The sequence below is a fragment of the Schistocerca cancellata genome, chromosome 9 (assembly GCF_023864275.1).
Source record: "Schistocerca cancellata isolate TAMUIC-IGC-003103 chromosome 9, iqSchCanc2.1, whole genome shotgun sequence".
NCBI lineage: Eukaryota > Metazoa > Arthropoda > Insecta > Orthoptera > Acrididae > Schistocerca > Schistocerca cancellata.
Genome location: NC_064634.1, coordinates 498,281,778 through 498,299,574, shown reverse-complemented (window position 1 = coordinate 498,299,574; position 17,797 = coordinate 498,281,778). Strand labels below are relative to the sequence as shown.

Sequence of the window (17,797 nt, the reverse complement as noted above, 5' to 3'; positions counted from 1 at the left end):
CATCAAGGGATCACCAATTTAGTATTGGAGGGCAGCGCGGAGGGTAAAAATCGTAGGGGGAGACCAAGAGATGAATACACTAAGCAGATTCAGAAGGATGTAGGTTGCAGTAGGTACTGGGAGATGAAGCTTGCACAGGATAGAGTAGCATGGAGAGCTGCATCAAACCAGTCTCAGGACTGAAGACCATAACAACAACAACATGGCAAATATGTCGGAATCAGTTCGTTCTCAACTATCCACCTGGAAAAATACAGGTTTTGAGGAAATGTATAGCTTCATTGGTATTTGGCTTCTCATGGCTCATGTTAAAAAGTTGAGAATAAAGGAATATTAGTCCAGAGATGTACTTCTGAGTACTCCAATTTTTGGCGAAGTTATGTCCCATGACTGTTTTATGTTACTTTTGAGAATGTTGCATTTTAGTGACAACTTGGCCAATCATGGAGGTGACTGTTTGATTAAAATTAGGAAAATAATTCACACAATTCGTGTGGACTGGCGTTCTGCAGTGCATGACAGAACCCCGGGTCAGGGGAGACTTACTGCATGTGATGAGAAGGAAAGATTGATTGATGGGGACTGCACCGGACAAGATGTGACAACCTGAGAGTTTCAACATGGAAGACTAGGTAATATGCAAGACAGAGGTTACTACTAAAACATTGTGTTCGAGTTAATAAGAGTGAAAAGCTAAGTGCATTGTGTGTAGCAGAGGTTGGGGGTGACGGCAAAAAATAGCTAGGTCAGAAACTGAAAGATTTAGAAAGCTACAGGAAGTGAAGAAAGGAGTAGTTACTGTGAAGAAATATCGAGACGAAAGAAATTAATGCTAATTAAGGCCAGGTGGGAGGCAAGAACCAAGGACATGTACCACTAGTTCCCACTTGCAGAGTCCTGAGAAACTAGATCTGGGGGAAGAATCCAGATGACGCGTGTGGTGAAACAGGCACCAACGTCACAACCGTCATGTTGTAGAGCACGCTCTGCAATAGGATATCGCGTGTTGACAGTATGGGCTATCTGCCTATGTCCATTCATCCTAACTGGTAACTTTGTGGTAGTTATGCCAATGTAAAATGTCTAAGAGCATTTACATAACAACTGGTATGGAGGGTGGGTAGGGCGAGACTTGAAGTGGGGACAGTCACAGTGGTAGGAGCCATAGGGTAGGGAGATGGATGCAGTAGTAGTTTAGAGCCTGATGGGAAGTTATCCTAGGTGTGGTGGGCAAAATCTCAGACAGATTGGATCTCATTTCAGAGCATGATTTTAGGATGTCATGGCTTTGCTGAAGTAGCTGATTAATACATTCGAGACCAGGATAATAGTGAGTGACAAATGTTGTGCTCTGAAGTTGTTTTTTGGAGTGATCAGCAGTGCCGAATTGGATGTGATGACCCGGAAAATCTGGATGTAATTACCCCACCAGCTTAGTTCAAAAGCAGATTTCCCGGGGCACTACATCCAATCCTGGTACTGCTGACCCAAAACACAACTTAGAAGTACACCACTTATAGCCAGTATTTTCCTGGTCATCAATGTATTAATCAGCTACTTCAACAAGGCCGTAACTTCCTAAAATCATGCCTGCATACAAGATCCATTCTGTGTGAGATTTTGTCTGCCACACCTAGAATAGCTTTTCATCGTCATCCCAACCTCCGAAATATCCTTGTCAGACACTACGCTCCTTCTGCACCCATCTCCATACTGTATGGCTACCACCCCTGTGACCGTCACTACTGGTAGACTTGCCTATACACCCTCCCTACCACCACATATACCAGCCCTGCCAATGGCAAAAAATATACTACTAAACAGAGAGCCACCTGTGAAATCACACACATCATACACTGGGTGTTATGTAAACACCGTTCGGCCTTTTACTGTCACCAAGTTACCAATTAGGATGAATGGGCATAGGCAAAGGGTCTGTACTGTCAACATACAATACCCTGTTGCAGAGCATGCCCTACAACATGACAGTCATTACCTCAGTGCCCGTTTCACCGCAAGTGCCATCTGGATTCTTCCCCCAGATCTAGTTTCTTAGAACTCCACAGGTGCTTGAGCTACATGTCCTCAGTTCTTGCAAACCACCTGGCCGTAATTTGTATTAATTTCTTCCATCTCAGCATTTGTCTGCAGTGATTACTCCTTTACTCACTCCATTTTAGTTTTCTACATCTTTCATTTTCTGACCTGTCTATTTTTCACCGTCCCCCTCCGACCCATGTTACATACAATTCACTTGACTTTTCATTCTTATTAACTCATGCACGATGTTTTAGCAGTAATCTCTGTCTTAATATTACCCAGTCTTCCACCATGAAGCTCTCAGGTTTTCACATCTCTTCTAGAATAGTCCAACTATCAGCCTTTCCTTCTCATTCCGTCCGGTAAGTCTTCCCGACCCAGGTTTCTGGATGACTTTTCCGAACTCCACCCCTTTTCCTGAACATGTCTATTTCCTTTCCCTTCACTACTCTTCCTTTCCCTTCAACCCTTCTACTGAAGGAGGATCCACTGGCTTCGAAAGTTTGCTTAAGTAAAACCTTTTTTTTATGTGGGATGTTCTCCTAGTGTCACTCAGTGAGTAGAATTTGTGCAATTAAACTAATACAAAAAGTGTTTGGCTGTTGTGTTTCTTGAAGATGGTAATTTCAGTCTACATGACAGCAGTGTTGATGTCAGGCGACTAGTCTCACATATGAGTGTCCTCATTCAGTGCATGGAGTGTCCAGACTTTAATCAGATAGATCGTGTTTGAGATGCTCTTGGGAGGTATGCTGGTGATCAAACACTCATCCACACTAGACTCTTACCTCATTTTGAGCAACTACGGAAGAAGCATTCACTACTATGTGGTTACGACAAAATAGCTAAAAGCATCACACATCATTCTATGTGCTGTATTGCTACACTAGATATTAGCACACTTTACCTACATCACCTGTACTACAGAAAAAACAACATGAGATATAAGACATTTCAACCTGTTCTAAACATGAATAATAATTCTTTGTATGGAGCATTGGTTGCACATATTGTTTGTTTAATTTCTTGTACTGTTCACATTGTTTAATGTTTCAGCACGTTCAATAAACAATTGAGTTGTTATTCTCGAACAATGGAAACTACAGGTAAGAATATCAACAATGTATGAAAAGATAAGATTGCTACTTACAATGAAGACGACACATTAAGTTGCAGACATGCACAATTAAAAGACATTTACACAGAAGTTTTCAAGCTACTGCCTTCATTCACACAAGCATGCACACCTCACAAATGACCACCAACTCTGGCAGCTCAGACCAGAATGCATCTACTACGTGGCATGGTACAGGTTGGGGAGGGGAGGAGAGGGAGGGAGGGGGAGAGGAGGGAGGGAGGGAGGGAGGGAGGGAGAGAGAGAGAGAGAGAGAGAGAGAGAGAGAGAGAGAGAGATGGGGGGGGGGGGGGGGGGGCTCTTTGGCAGAGAGTGCAGGGACTGGAATGGCAACAAGAATAGTGTCAGGAGTTTGTGGGGCAGGGAAGTGGAGAAAGCAAAGCGAAAAAGGAGAAGAGTGGAGAAAGGTGGGTGGGTGCACTGACAAGAGGCCAGCAGCAAACAAAGAGGGTGGGAGATGAGAATGGGGAAGAGATGATATGACAGAGGGGTGGAAATTGTTCAGTGGAGGGTGTGGGGACAGAATGTTATCATAGGTTGAGGCCAGAATAATTACGAGAGCATAGAATGTGTTGAGGATAACTCCCATCTGCGCAGTTCAGAAAAGTTGGCAGTGGAGGGGAGGATCCATATGGTTCGGGTAGTGAAGCAGCCATTGAAATCAAGCATGTTATGTTCACCTTCATACTGTGGCACAGGGTGGTCTACTTTGCTCTCGGCCACAGTTTGGTGGTAGCTCTTCATCCTGGGGGACAGCTAGTTGATAGTCATACCAATATAAAAACTTGTGCAATGATTGTAGCAGATTTGGTACAGGACATGGCTGTTTTCATAGGTGACCCAGTCCCTGATGGGACAGGACTGGAACAGGAAGTGCTGAGCGGATCAATTGGACAAGTCTCCCACCAGCGTCTTCCACACAGGTATGGTATGCTTGTGGCAAGTGGATGGGATTGAGTGGCATAGGGATAAACCAGGATGTTGTGGAGGTTGGGTGAGCGATGAAACACCACTTTAGGAGAGGTGGGAGGGATCTCTGGTAGGATGTCCCTTATTTCAGGGCATCACAATAGGTAATCGAAGCCCTAACAAAGAATGTGGTTCAGTTGTTCCAGTCCAGGGTGGTGCTGGGTGACACTGCTTTGTGAGGTTCTTGGAGATGGTAGGACAATTGGAGTAATGAGCGGAAATGGAATGGGAGATATGTTTGCGGACTAGTCCTGGGGAATAGTGCCCGTCTGTCCAGGCCTTGGTGAGACCTGCAGCATACTGGACAAGGGACTTTTGTCACTGCAGATATGCTGTCCCTGGATGGGCGGGCTGTAAGGGAAGGATTTTTTTGTTTTAAAGAACATCTGTCAAATGCAGGTAATGTTGGTGGTTGGTGATTGGTAGATTTAATGTGCACAGAGGTGCAGGAAGAGCCATCAGAGACGAGGAGGTCAACATCTACCACGATGGCACACTTAGTTAAGGAGGACCATGTGAAATAGATGGGAGAGAAGGTGTAGGGGTTGTGAAGGAATGAAGATTAGGATGTCTTGGCCCCAAGTCCAGATCATGAAGATATCCGAATGAACCTGAACCACATTAGGTGTCTGGCATTTTGGGAGGCTACGAAGGCTTCCTCTAAGTGGCAAATACACAGGTTGTCATAGGAGAGTGCCCACAGCTGTGCCGCAGAGTGTATAAAAACAAATACCTAGTGTCAGTTGTAAATATGGGTAAGTACTTCTTTCTGTCAACATGTTATATTGTTAACACTATTTATGACATCGCAGTATTCTCAGAAAAGTAACATGTATGAATCTATATTTCAAAGAAAGAACAAACATCGAGCAGATGATTAAACATAGTAGTTTGTAAGGTGGTAGAAAAATAATCAACTGGACACCAATAAATTATTGTAATATCAAAGCATATACTCACTGAGGGCAGCAGCACCATAGCCCCCAACCATGCCAGACCAGGAAGCCTGTGGTGCTCTTGCCGGTGGCGACTGGTGCCGTAACAGCCTAAGGTTTAGTGGAAACAGCTCCAGTTCCTCTTTCTCACCATTCTTTGGAAGAATCACCTATTAAGTCCACCATGTATTTAGAATAGCAACTGTCTCCATGGTGAACGAATTTCTTAGTAGAAACACAATGCTCTGTATACACTACTCTTACAATTCATAATTAACTTATACAAAAAAAAAAAAAAAATCATTGTTTAAGCATGCAGAATTAAGTGGAAAATAGTAATATTTTTCATGTAAGCGAACAACTACCAGGAAACAGCAAATGTAACAATTTAATAACTAATTTGTCTGATGCTCCCCTATCCCCCTTCCCAACTTGAGAACACAGACATTATATCTCACCTGTCTTGGAAGTGGTGGTGAGCCTCCATACCATTGTGAAAGGGCCTTCCACAAAGAGTCTGGAACAAGTTCAAAATCACGTGGGTGCACAAGTTCGGGACTCCTTTTTAGCTTTCCACCCTCTCCAGTCAGTGGTGTGGCCACCTATTGTATAATCGAACATCATTTAGATCCAGAAACAAATATGTAAACACTGAACAATACCTAAAAAGAAACTTTGAAAATTTTTACACAGTGGGAAACATATTGCACCAATCACTCCACACTTACTAAAATTATTTTTTAATTTTTTTTAAATGATACAAAAAAGGAATTGTCAGGACACACAAAAAATAAGTGTGAGTACTGTTTCATTTATGCAAAAAATTAAGAGGCGAAATGTTCTGTTTGTATATGAGAAGATGCCATATCCTTACACACCGAGTTTGTGGGAGCTTTGGTATCCCTTTTAGTGGTACTTGCATCTGTGGTGAGTAGCACACTATTTACGTAAAATATTTGACTAACAATATCGGAATGTGAGTGGACTGTCTTTAAAATTCAATGGACACATATACAGAATGAATAATGACAGAATAACTAAACAAGTCTTTGGCTTACTAAACAATCAGGAATCTAAAATAAGATGTGAGATTTACGGAAAACATGGGAGTCAACATGAACATCATAAGAATCAGAACACTTTCTACAGAAGCAGTAGGAACGACAAGCTTTCAGGGCAGGAAAAACTTAAGACTTGAAGAAAGTTTACACAAGGAGAGAGGCAACAACATTCTCAAAGAGTGGAAGTAGTGTGGGCCCAAAGGGAACCTGCAGCTGAAAACAAAGAAGCAGAAACAATGTCTATTTATCCTACCCTCTAAAAGGGGTTATTCAAAATAGAAAATAAATTTAAAAAATATCAAATAATTATTTTTATTTGCAGACATATACTAATCTGAATAGTTATCTAGTTAGTTGATGTAATACTAATCTTTGATTAATGTGATGTCTACTGGGGATGACTAATGTTTTGTACAGTTTACTTACAATTCAGCAGCTGCTCAAGTTTTAACATTTATCAGTGCCTGTTCCTGTATAAGAACAGTAACACTCTCCAAATCCCTAAAATTACTGATAACAATATAAGGGAAACACAGATTTGCTACTCACCATAAATGTGACACGCTGAGTTGCAGACATGCACAATACTTACACATTAGCTTTCAGCCAAAGCCTTCTTCAAACAACAAAACACACACACACACACACACACACACACACACACACACACACACACACACACACAATCATTTACACAAGTGAGCACATCTCAAGCACATATGACCACCATCTCCAGCAGCTTGTACCGGAATGCAACAGTCATGTAAAGTGGAACCATCATTCTGGAGGGGGGCCAAGAAAGGGAAAGGGAAAGCAATGGATGGCTGGTGGGAAGGAAGAGCATTGTCTGATGGAGTGTGCAGACTCTATTCCTAGAGAGCACCTCTGCCCCCCCCCCCCCTCCCTCCACCCACTACCCTGCTATTCCTTTCCTTTTCCCACCCCTTCCAGAGTGATGGTTCCATTTTACATGACCGTTGCATTCCAGTCCAATTTGCCAGAGTTGGTCGTATGTCTTTCAGGTGTGCTCACTTGTATGAATGAATGAGTGAGTGAGTGAGTGAGTGAGTGAGTGAGTGTGTGTGTGTGTGTGTGTGTGTGTGTTTTCTAAAGAAGGCTTTGGCTGAAAGGTAATGTGAAAGTGTTTTTTCACTGTGCCTGTCTGCAACTCAACATGTCATCTTTACAGTGAGTAGCAATCTAGCTTTTCCTCATACTGCTGAGATCCCTACCAGGAGTTTCTACTGTTTAGAATTATTGATATATATTACTACCATCCCTCTGTTGCAAGACCCTTGAAAATATTGTAAGCTCAGAGTTTATGACATTTCTATCAAAGATTCAACACATTTCAAGATACACCCATATCTCCCTCCTCACTTACGCAGTGTCTCAACTGCATCTATTATTTGCAAGGGTACATGCCAAGTTCCACTATTTACAAAAGCAGTTTTACTCCGTACATCAATATCTATCAATGATCAATATCCAATGTCATAGAGTACTTTCTCAAATATGTGACTGGCTCAAATAATATTTTGACTGTAGAATGGAATTTCACAGATGAATATTCAATTACAAAATCAGTGGTAAACTACTGGAGCCCAGTAAATTATTTATGTACCAAAACTAAATGCTACAAAGCAATATTAAATGGTACTAACACATTAAATTGATGGTGGAGGAGTTGTATGTAAAGGGAACCACAACCTGGATGCTACTATGACCTATTTTAGAGTACTGCTCCACTATTCAAGTTCTTATCAAATAAGACTGACAGCAATGATGATGAATTTCAGAGACATGCTACTAAGATCTTAATAAATCATTGTTGTGTGCACAGAAATGTAACCGACACTCACATAACTGAGAAAACACACTTCAGTTAATGTTAAAAAATATATTGGTTCAACCACTTGTTTATAGTGTAAAACACTAAGATTGACACGTTTCGGAAGTCAAGCTTCCATCATAAAAATAATAAAAAAAGTAAAAGAACCTGTTAAAACTCGCTAAAATGGAACATGCACCAGGCACAATAAAATTGATAATAAAATTAAAACATCGTGGCTACTTCCCTTGTTGCAGCCGTGTCTTCCAAGGTGCATCTCCACATTTCTCTTCTTCCACAATGGATAAAATTGTATATTACAAACGCTATGTAGATGATACGCTGCTTCTTATTGATGGACAAGAAAAAGAAGTTGCAGAAATAGTAAATAAATTTAACCAGTTACACGGTAAAATTAAATTCACTGTGGAAGAAGAGAAAAATGGTGAACTGCAATTTCTTGACCTAAGTATTGGGAAACGAAATGATAGGCATTTAGGAAACCAACCACAACTGATGTGTTGATACAAAATAATTCCTGCCATCCTAATAGCCAGAAATTTTCTGCTTTTAGATCTTTGATAGATAGAGCCTTTAGAGTCCCTATGAATGAAGAAGACAGAATGACTGAGCTGAACATCATGAAACAACTAGCCAGAGCTAACGGATATCACCAAAGCATTGTCAATAAATTAATATGACAGAAACAGCGCGCGAATGCCAGGAAAAATACTGTAAATAATATTACGAGAGTCACAATACAATACTTCGGTGATATTTCGCAAAAAGTGGCTAACATTTTCAAACCTTTTAAAGTTGATACAGCTTTTCAGACCAATAATACGCTGCGATTTAAACTAAGAAATAATTTACAGCAGGAAAGTGATAAATATGAGAGAGCTGGGGTCTATAAAATTCAGTGTAACACGTGCAAGACAAGCTATGTAGGCCAAACTGGTAGGTCCTTTAAAGTACGTTACAGAGAACATAGCGATGCTTTCTGGCTTAATAATTTCGAAAACTCAGCTGTAGCCACACATATTTGGGAAACAGGACACCCCATGTTGGGAATAGATCAGGATCACATTTTTTACATAGACAGGACAAAGGCAAAAAGCTGGATCTACTAGAACAGCTGGAAATTACGATACATAGCGTGCTTAATCAGAACACACTGAATGAACAGCTAACTGGTGATACAAATAACTTTTTCAAACATTTCACTGGTTTCTTTTAGTAACTACATTTTTAGCAATTGGCAGGATACCATCATTTCATGAGGTCCTTGGAACATGTATACATTATCTGTTTGTATGGACATCTCTGTGACTTCCTTGTTTACTTGCGCGTGAGCTCACTCGCGTTTCAGTGTCTTGTTTGGCTACGTGGTGTGTGGTATCAGCGAAGACGCACGGGCAGTCTACGACGATAGAGGAGAGAGCCATGTGGTTAGATGTTGAACACCATAGGAGACACCATTTTAGAGTTTTTTATATTTTGACGACTATGTGGAGATGCACCTTGGAAGACACAGCTGCAACAAGGGAAGTAGCCACGATGTTTTAATTTTATTATCAATTTTATTGTGCCTTGTACATGTTCCATTTTAGCGAGTTATAACAGGTTCTTTTACTTTTTTTCTATTATTCTGATGATGGAAGCTTGACTTCCGAAACACGTCAATCTTAGTGTTTTACACTATAAACAAGTGGTTGAGCCGATATTTTTTTCACGACCACGACCTCTGATCCAGTATGGATAAAATCAAAGCACACTTCAGTTGTATCAAGAGAAAGGATACAGAATGGCCTTAAATACTTAGGTCCAGAGGGCATAACTCAAAGAACTGCTGATGGAAACATTTAAAAGTAGCAAAAAAGGCACCCCTGACAAATCCTCTTTCATCTGCGTTTTCCCTTGTCCTCACAACAGGTGAATCCCTCTCAACCTTTTATTTGAGTGGCCAGATCCAAGGAAGCATTCCAAAAGCCGGATACAATTTCTTCGACCTTTGAAAGTGTCTATCATCAGTACTTGAAACATGGAACATGGGTAATATCGTCCAGTAAATCTTGAGAACTGGTAATTGAGGTCACCTGTGTGACAATTCTACTACATTCATTAGGTGTCTCAAATAGGAATTGTGACAAATCAAGAGAGATTACAAAGTGTGCTGAGACAGATAGATGGTCATTTCTTCTCTGCACCAAAAGTGAATTGTCTTGTCAGATCGATGCACAAGACACTGAACTTTTATAGACATTTTCACTGCACTATAGCAAAACTGCACAGGCCACAGAAGCACACTCTGAATTGAACCTTTTGTTGCTCTACATCCGTACTGCTTGGCCTCATTCAGTGAAAAACGTTCAGAATTCTTTTGTGTGCCGATACTTTCCTCGTCGGCAAAGCCTCTCCCTCCAGCATGCTGTGATTTTATTGCAAGATGACTATGAACAATCGCATGTGCTTATTCCTAAAGTGCTGCAAAAAGATGTGTTACGATTGCTGCACCAATGGCACTGGGGAATCGTACACACAAAATAGTTAAGCATTTTGGCACTGTACTTCGCTGACCATGGATGCCCACATTGAACACATGATGTCACAGTGTCACACTTGTGCTGAGGAATCTGTTGGCCACACCGCAAACATTTTCCGTTTGGCCAAAGTCTCAATTGCCATGACATACTGACTTTGCTGGTCCATTTCAAAACATTCGTTGTCTTATTATTGTGTACAATATTAGCAAATATTCATTTGCAGTGTCCATGAACTCTACTACGCCGTGTAGTATCATTCAGGCTTTGACACCTGTTTTTTGCCTGGAAGGTTTGTCTGATGTGTTGATCACAGACAACGGACCACACTTTACGGCAAGGACTTTCAACAGTTCTGTATAGCAAATGCCATCACTGACCTTACCAGTGCTCCATTTCATACCCAATCGAACAGACATGCTAAACAATTCCTGAGTACAATCATGCAACAGATGAACGATCTATGTACCTCCCACACGAGAGCCAGCATTGCTGCTCTTCCTCACAATGAACAGCTTCCAGGCCTATGACAATCCGAACGCTGCTCCAGTTATTGCATACACCACAGTGCACGGAGCCTCCCATGCTCCCAAGTATTGCTTTCTGCCAAATGAATTCTTTTTAGAGTTTTTTAGATGTGCCAGGTGTTGGGAGAACGGAACAATTCTTCAAAATTTGGGCACTTGAATGTACTTAATTCAAGGTCGTGCTGGGTTCATGCACTCCCATCAGAACCAGATTCATGCTGCTCACTTGCGAGATTCTTCTGCAGATTTTCTGTCCTCAGATTCACATCCTACCGTGATCATGCGGCTGGTGCAGCCACACTTGAATGCCTCTTCAGCAATGCTTGCAGAACCGATGTAGCTAGTCCCATTCCCTTCACTGTCGCAGCAGCTCAACTTTCTGCCAGCCACCGCGGACCAGGTGCCATGTCACTGTTGCCGCCATCCTCTCCATTTTTCATCAGACTGGCTCAGGAAGAGGATGGGCACCCTGTCGGGAGTTTTCTGACCGACGTTCCCCTAAGAGCACAGGACTAATGTCAGGGAAGGGCACGGCCAGAGATTCAGCGACAGTCCCAGTTGTGGCTCCCGGCACCTCGTGCCACCCAGTTTCCTGCCCACCCATCCCTACCCATTGTCAAAAGATGGCTCCCTACCGGACAATGGTGTGGTGTTTTCAGGGGGAAGAACATTCAGTCCAAACACATCAACTGCACGCTGACCAGCACAGCGCTGTGAAATGGGATCAAGAAGGCGCTGACCCGTGCGCCAATTGAAAGAGCAGGCAGTCCGCATCTCCAGGAAGACAGAATTCAGTGTCCCTGCCAATGCTGATTTAACCAGCTGCCCATTGCTGGTCAACCCAGTTTAGTCACAGAATTTGAGAGCATCAGTACTGATTAAGAGGAAGACTTTACTTAGCCTGCATTCTGCGAGTAGTAATACATAGTAAAGTAATTGCACATAGGGGGCAAAGGAAGCACATGAATAAATAAGTTAAGTTCCTTTTCCTTTTAGAAATAAAGTTTTCTATTAACTGGGAAGTGTTTTGTACTTATAATTTTGGATTTCTCCCACTGACCATTGTAACTTTTCTCCTTTCTTCTTTTTTTGTGCTGACTACCACAGCAACCAACACAACATTTACTTCTTCCGATCTTATGAGCACCTCATCATAATCTGAGTCAAGCTTACATACATTTCCTCACTAAATATGGTTTATGACCATTTCCTTATTGCGTCACTGCTAAAATTTAAAACAAAGTTTCATCGGATTGTTCTCTGTGCCTTAAGGTATTGGATAAACTCAGTTCTGATTAAGACTGTATCTTTAAACCAACTAGATGAAAACATTTAAAAAGAAGAACAGACTGACCTTGTAGGCCGGAGTTGACACAAGGTTTGTGTTGTCAATCGGCCCCGGTGGAGATGGAGAACCGCCGAAGGAGCTTGTCGCCTTTCGTGGCTGACGAGGTGACTGACTCGGGCTGGATGCGACACTTGATGATCTGTATCGGACAGAGAAACATGCACAATAGAAAGCATTGCATGTGAGAGCTTAAACTCCACTCCATACAACATCTATTACTCTGTCACTCGTGTACTTCACTATAGACAAATCTCAACATTGCAGTTAATTATTGTAATGATTACGTGAATAACATCTAGTTTAGAAATAGCTTCACATGAAACGCTTAAAAATAGGTCAAGGTAAAAGCTCTGCTCCCCTTCCTTCTCCCTCATTTAGCTGCTGGTAAAATAGCATTTTGCTCAAAATTTAGTACATAAATCCCAGTGAAGATACATAGCACAAGTTATTTGACCCCAGGGTGACAGGATGACAGGATAAGAGCAACCAACCTGTGCCAATAAGCTGTACTAAACATTGAGCCTTCTGAAATAAGTACTGGCCAGCAATTCTGTCTCACACTTATTAGTTTTCTTGATACATTTTTCCTTGAATGCTGTTAACATAGTAGTATACAATACAATTACCATAGATTATGTTACCGAAGTCAGCATTTCATAATCGTGTACAAGAAATGTTTTCAATTTACCGAAGTCAGCATTTCATAATCATGTATAAGAAATGTTTTCAATAGCTGTAATTTAATTACAAATTGTGAAAAGTTTCCTACACCGCAAATCAAATGATTTCATATATACGTAATAGCATAATAAAACTACAACTCTGGCCATTTGGTCCACATATATATATTTTTTCTTTTTATTCTTCTCTCTTGCATTATGTTTAGGCTTGAGAGTCTCTTATTTTCTTTTATTTGGTTCTATTTCCTATTTTAACAATATTCAGTTCTATCTGCACACCCAGTTTTAAACAAATACAGTCTCATTAAGCCTGTCACAGACCTCGGGAATTTCATTTCAATGTTTGTCACCAAGTCTGAGCTACGCAGCAAAATTAGCACAGGCATTACTTCATAAAATCTCATTCTTAACTGTTTCCTTAATTTCGTAGGGAATACGAGAAGAAATGTGACACAGTTATGGCAAAATCCTGTTGGGAAAATGTAGAGGAATTGTATTTGAACATGGTCAAGCAACTGTTCTGTTACTACTGTCGAATATCTTATCTAGGGATTGCGAGAAAACATAAGTGGGATTAGTGGACACACAGAGGCAACAATCACATGATTTCATTTATTTTTCCCTCTCTCTGCACACAAATGCAATAGAAAGGGAAACTGATAATAATGGTATGAGGTGCCCTTGCTGTGCACTGTACAGTGGCTTGTAAAGTATTAAATAGATGTAGATTACTTCTACCTGAATACACATCACAAAATGACCATCACCACAAAAACAGGAAATATCTCATATTAAGGGTTACCAACAGTAATTCTATGTGATCACTGATTAAGAATACAACAGGATATAAGGGAAATGGTACAGGAAGGAAGGGAGATTAAGAGCTTAGCATCCTATAGACAGCAAGGAGAAATTGGCTGCACCTTTCTCAAACCATCTAGCCATTTGCCTGGAGGGATTTAGGAAAATCACGGAAAAATCTAAGTCTGGATGGACAGAAGGGGAACTAAACAGTCATCATCCTGAATGCGAGAAAGTAATAGAAGTAACACAGGTAGCTTTTTCTAGTACACTGCACGGCACCTTGCGGATTACAGATCCAGATGTAGAAAAAAATCGACTTCACCTGGTCTTCCTCTACCTCAACCTCATTCAACATCGACCTCCACACCTCTGTCAACATTAAACTCACCAACCACCAAAGTACCTGCATTTTGACAGCTGCCATCCCTTCCACACCAAAAAAATCTATACCATACAGCCGAGCCACCTGTGGACAATGTATCTGTGACAACAAGAATTCCCTTGTCCAGTATGCTGGAGGCCTCACAAAAAGGCTTCAAAGAGAGGCAATATTCTCCACACCTAGTCCACAAAAACGTTTCCCTTGCTACACTGCCGCACACTGACAATCCTCCATCACCAGCAAGAATCAGCCACATAGGAGTGCAGCCCTCTTCACCCAATATCATCCTCAACTGAAGCAACTAAACAATATCCTTCACCACAAATTTAATTCTCTCTCATCCTCCCTTAAATGAGAGGCATCATACCCAAGATCCTTTCCAACCCTGCTAAAGTGGTGTTCCAGTGCCCACCCAATCTATGCCCGTGCTACTCCTACTCCCAACACATCGCCACAGGGATCATATACCTGTGGAAGACCCAGGTGCAACACCTACCCAGTCCACCCACCCAGCACCACCTACTCTAGTCCTGTCACAGGCTTACCCTACCCCATCAGCAGCCAGGTCACCTGTCAAAGCAGCCTTGTCATATACCAGCTTTGCTGCAAACACTGCACAGCTTTTTATGTCAGTATGATTACCAACCAGCTGCCCACCAGGATGAATGACCATCACCAATTACCACCCAATGGCTCAACATGCAGGTGAGCACAACATGCTCAATTTCAACAGCTACTTCAATAGTTGCCACCTGTATCCTCCCCTCCATCACCAGCTTCTCCAAACTATGCAAGATGGGAGTTATCCCTACAACACATCCCCCCATTACCATAACTGTCCCATTTCAGTCTCAGGTAACCCACTGTCCCCACATCTCCCACTTGTCAGTTTCCCCTTTCTCTGCCCCATCACCCTGTAGAAACACACACCTCCCAATGCTCCCTTCAGCGTGTGCCACTCCCCACCGCCCCTTACAATTGTACATTGCATGTAGAAGACATTTGCACCCTTCCCTCCAGAATTCCTTGCCAGCAAACCAGCTCCCCCTCTTTTCCACTAGTCACTCACCCCCACTCCCTCTACACATCTCTCACCTCTCTTCCCCTATGCCTATCCACCTGGCATTACCCCCACCACAACCAGTCCACCTGCTGCTGCATTTGGCACCATATAGGGACATAGGTGTGTGTGTGTGTGTGTGTGTGTGTGTGTGTGTGTGTGTGTGTGTGTGTGTGTACTTGCTTAATACATGTATTATCCTGAGTTCAGACTGGATACTTGTTCTAGAAGTTGTCCTGCTTTTTTTGATATTGAGGAATAATTATATACTGCTGGAATTACTATGTACTGCTTCTGACTGAAAGATCAGTGTGCATAGAAAGTCATTTTGTCCACTGAACAAAAATTATTAGCAATCACCTTGCAAAATGACTACTTATCTCCATATAACAATTAAAATCAGTTCAAAGAGTGTTCACTGTGTGTTAATATCTCACTGACATTTACTTATGTACTGGAAGAACTGGGGTGGATTTACTATCAAATACTGTTGCATTCTCATTAGATTAAGGCTTCCGAGACTTATGAAGAGGTCTATACCAATAGTTTCAAACACACACACACACACACACACACACACACACACACACACACACACACACACACACACTTTCATGAAATCTCAAGCTACATTCTTCTCAGATCTGCAACCTGCTCTCAATTTTGTTCTCCACTTTCTGATAGCCATGAATCCTATTGAACATATAACAGCAACAAGTTTTAACTGATATTTGAAATAATGTAGGCAACCCGAATTTTTTGTCAGTGCACCATTATACCGAGCAAAGTCTTATACAAAATGTGAGTACACGTCTGGCTTGTGGCGACTTACTACGACTGCTACCAGAACAACAAGAGAGTCAACTCACTCCCTCCAACCAACCATGACAAAAATGAGTAGGCAGGAGAGAGATACTTGCTCTAGTGACCATGTAACTGATATAAAAAGACCCATGAAGAAAACAATAAAAGGGTAACCTCTACACAGAAACCATGAAACTAAACATATTGTGTTGCATCACAGCCAGGTAAACTCTGACAAGAACCAGTGTCAGGAGAACTGACATCAGGCTGTGCAGAAACAACGAAAGCCGATGCTTCTGGTGCTCCATACTTATATTTCCTCAAACAAGCCATCTCTTTGGTGCAGTTTTTGAGCAATCTGAGTGATCCAAAAACCACCTCCTGCATACATACTTCAGAAAGATGGGGCAACACATAACGGTGAAGTGTGCACCACATTTTCTTAACAATTACTACACAAACCTTGCATGGTAGTTAAGAATGATTTAATTTCTAAACTTGGCTTAAAGTGCAACACTGTCATTTGCGCAATGTACTGAAGGAGGTCACAATACTACAAAACTGTAATGCGTTTATCCAAAGGTACATCAGCTCCAAGTTTTTGCTGTGTAATATTGACCAACATTGTACAACACTGCCCAGCACCAAGGTAATCACATGCAACTGAACCATATCCCAATGTTGTTGATGCAATACACTAATCCAAAGTTGAATAACAAATAACATTTCATCTCACAATTTTAAGACAACACCAGTTCAACTGGCACGCGCGGGCGCGCATGCACACGCACACACCTCAGTTTCAATGATGGCAGTGCACTGGGATACCCCATTCGCACAGTCTGTGACACTTCTCAAACACTGCACAAGTTAAACTGTTAATGACATTGAAGTATCATCCTGTCAACCTCCATGCTCATTTTTATCAAACAATACATCCTTACATTTCTGTCAACATGTCAAACCACAACCAACCATTTGTTAGCTAGTCTAATCCCTATGCACTGATGATATTACACATTTAATCAGCACTAACTGCACACCCCAGCCCCAGCATAACACCTCAACAACTGTTTATCTGTTTCCTTAGAGTCTTTCGCAGTATATGCTTCAACAAAATCTTCGATTTACAAGCCACATCACTTCAAATAAAACACTTCAGCTTTTGCTAGCTGTCTCTGCCATCATAATAAGGAGATACAATCACTGACTGCTGGGTCTGGCGTGGTGTTATGCATATATAGATGCAATGGTCTTCCAGAGATGGCCAGAGTGGAAGGCAAGTCGGGAAGCTCCTAGGAGCTCTGTCCCACCACAGGACTGAGTGACTTCATATGGCATGCGTGGCCAGCACCAAGTTTGAAACTGATGCTCCACATTCCTAGAAACAAGAAGCCTTCGTCTTTGCTTTCGCTCAATGTCCAAACCCCAGGCCAATGCCCTAACTAAATGCCCACCATTTTAACACATCCTGCATGACTGAATTTGGGAGTGGGGCAAAAGGTGAGGCCTTTGGAAAGGACCAATACTTCTGTGGGGCTAAGGCTTTTGGAAGAAAGATACACGACTGTGTTTCTGGTCTGTTTAGCTTCTGGATTCTGTATGGTGATGGGAGTGAGCTTCCGATGGTAGGTAAGTGTGCGAGGCAGGGTTTGTTAGCTACGAGGGGATATGGGGGAGG

The 17,797-nt window shown here is 41.8% G+C and overlaps 1 protein-coding gene across 1 annotated transcript in view; it reads right to left on the bottom strand.

Moving 5' to 3' along the window:
• LOC126100361 (ubiquitin carboxyl-terminal hydrolase 32) overlaps positions 1 to 17,797 on the bottom strand; it is a 228,826-nt gene that overhangs the window by 148,006 nt on the left and 63,023 nt on the right. Inside the window, exons 11-13 of the mRNA XM_049910971.1 lie at positions 12,393 to 12,525; positions 5,538 to 5,681; positions 5,105 to 5,249 (exon numbers count right to left, since the gene is read on the bottom strand). Coding sequence (XP_049766928.1) covers positions 5,105 to 5,249; positions 5,538 to 5,681; positions 12,393 to 12,525 — 422 coding nt within the window. The remainder of the gene's footprint in view (positions 1 to 5,104; positions 5,250 to 5,537; positions 5,682 to 12,392; positions 12,526 to 17,797) is intronic.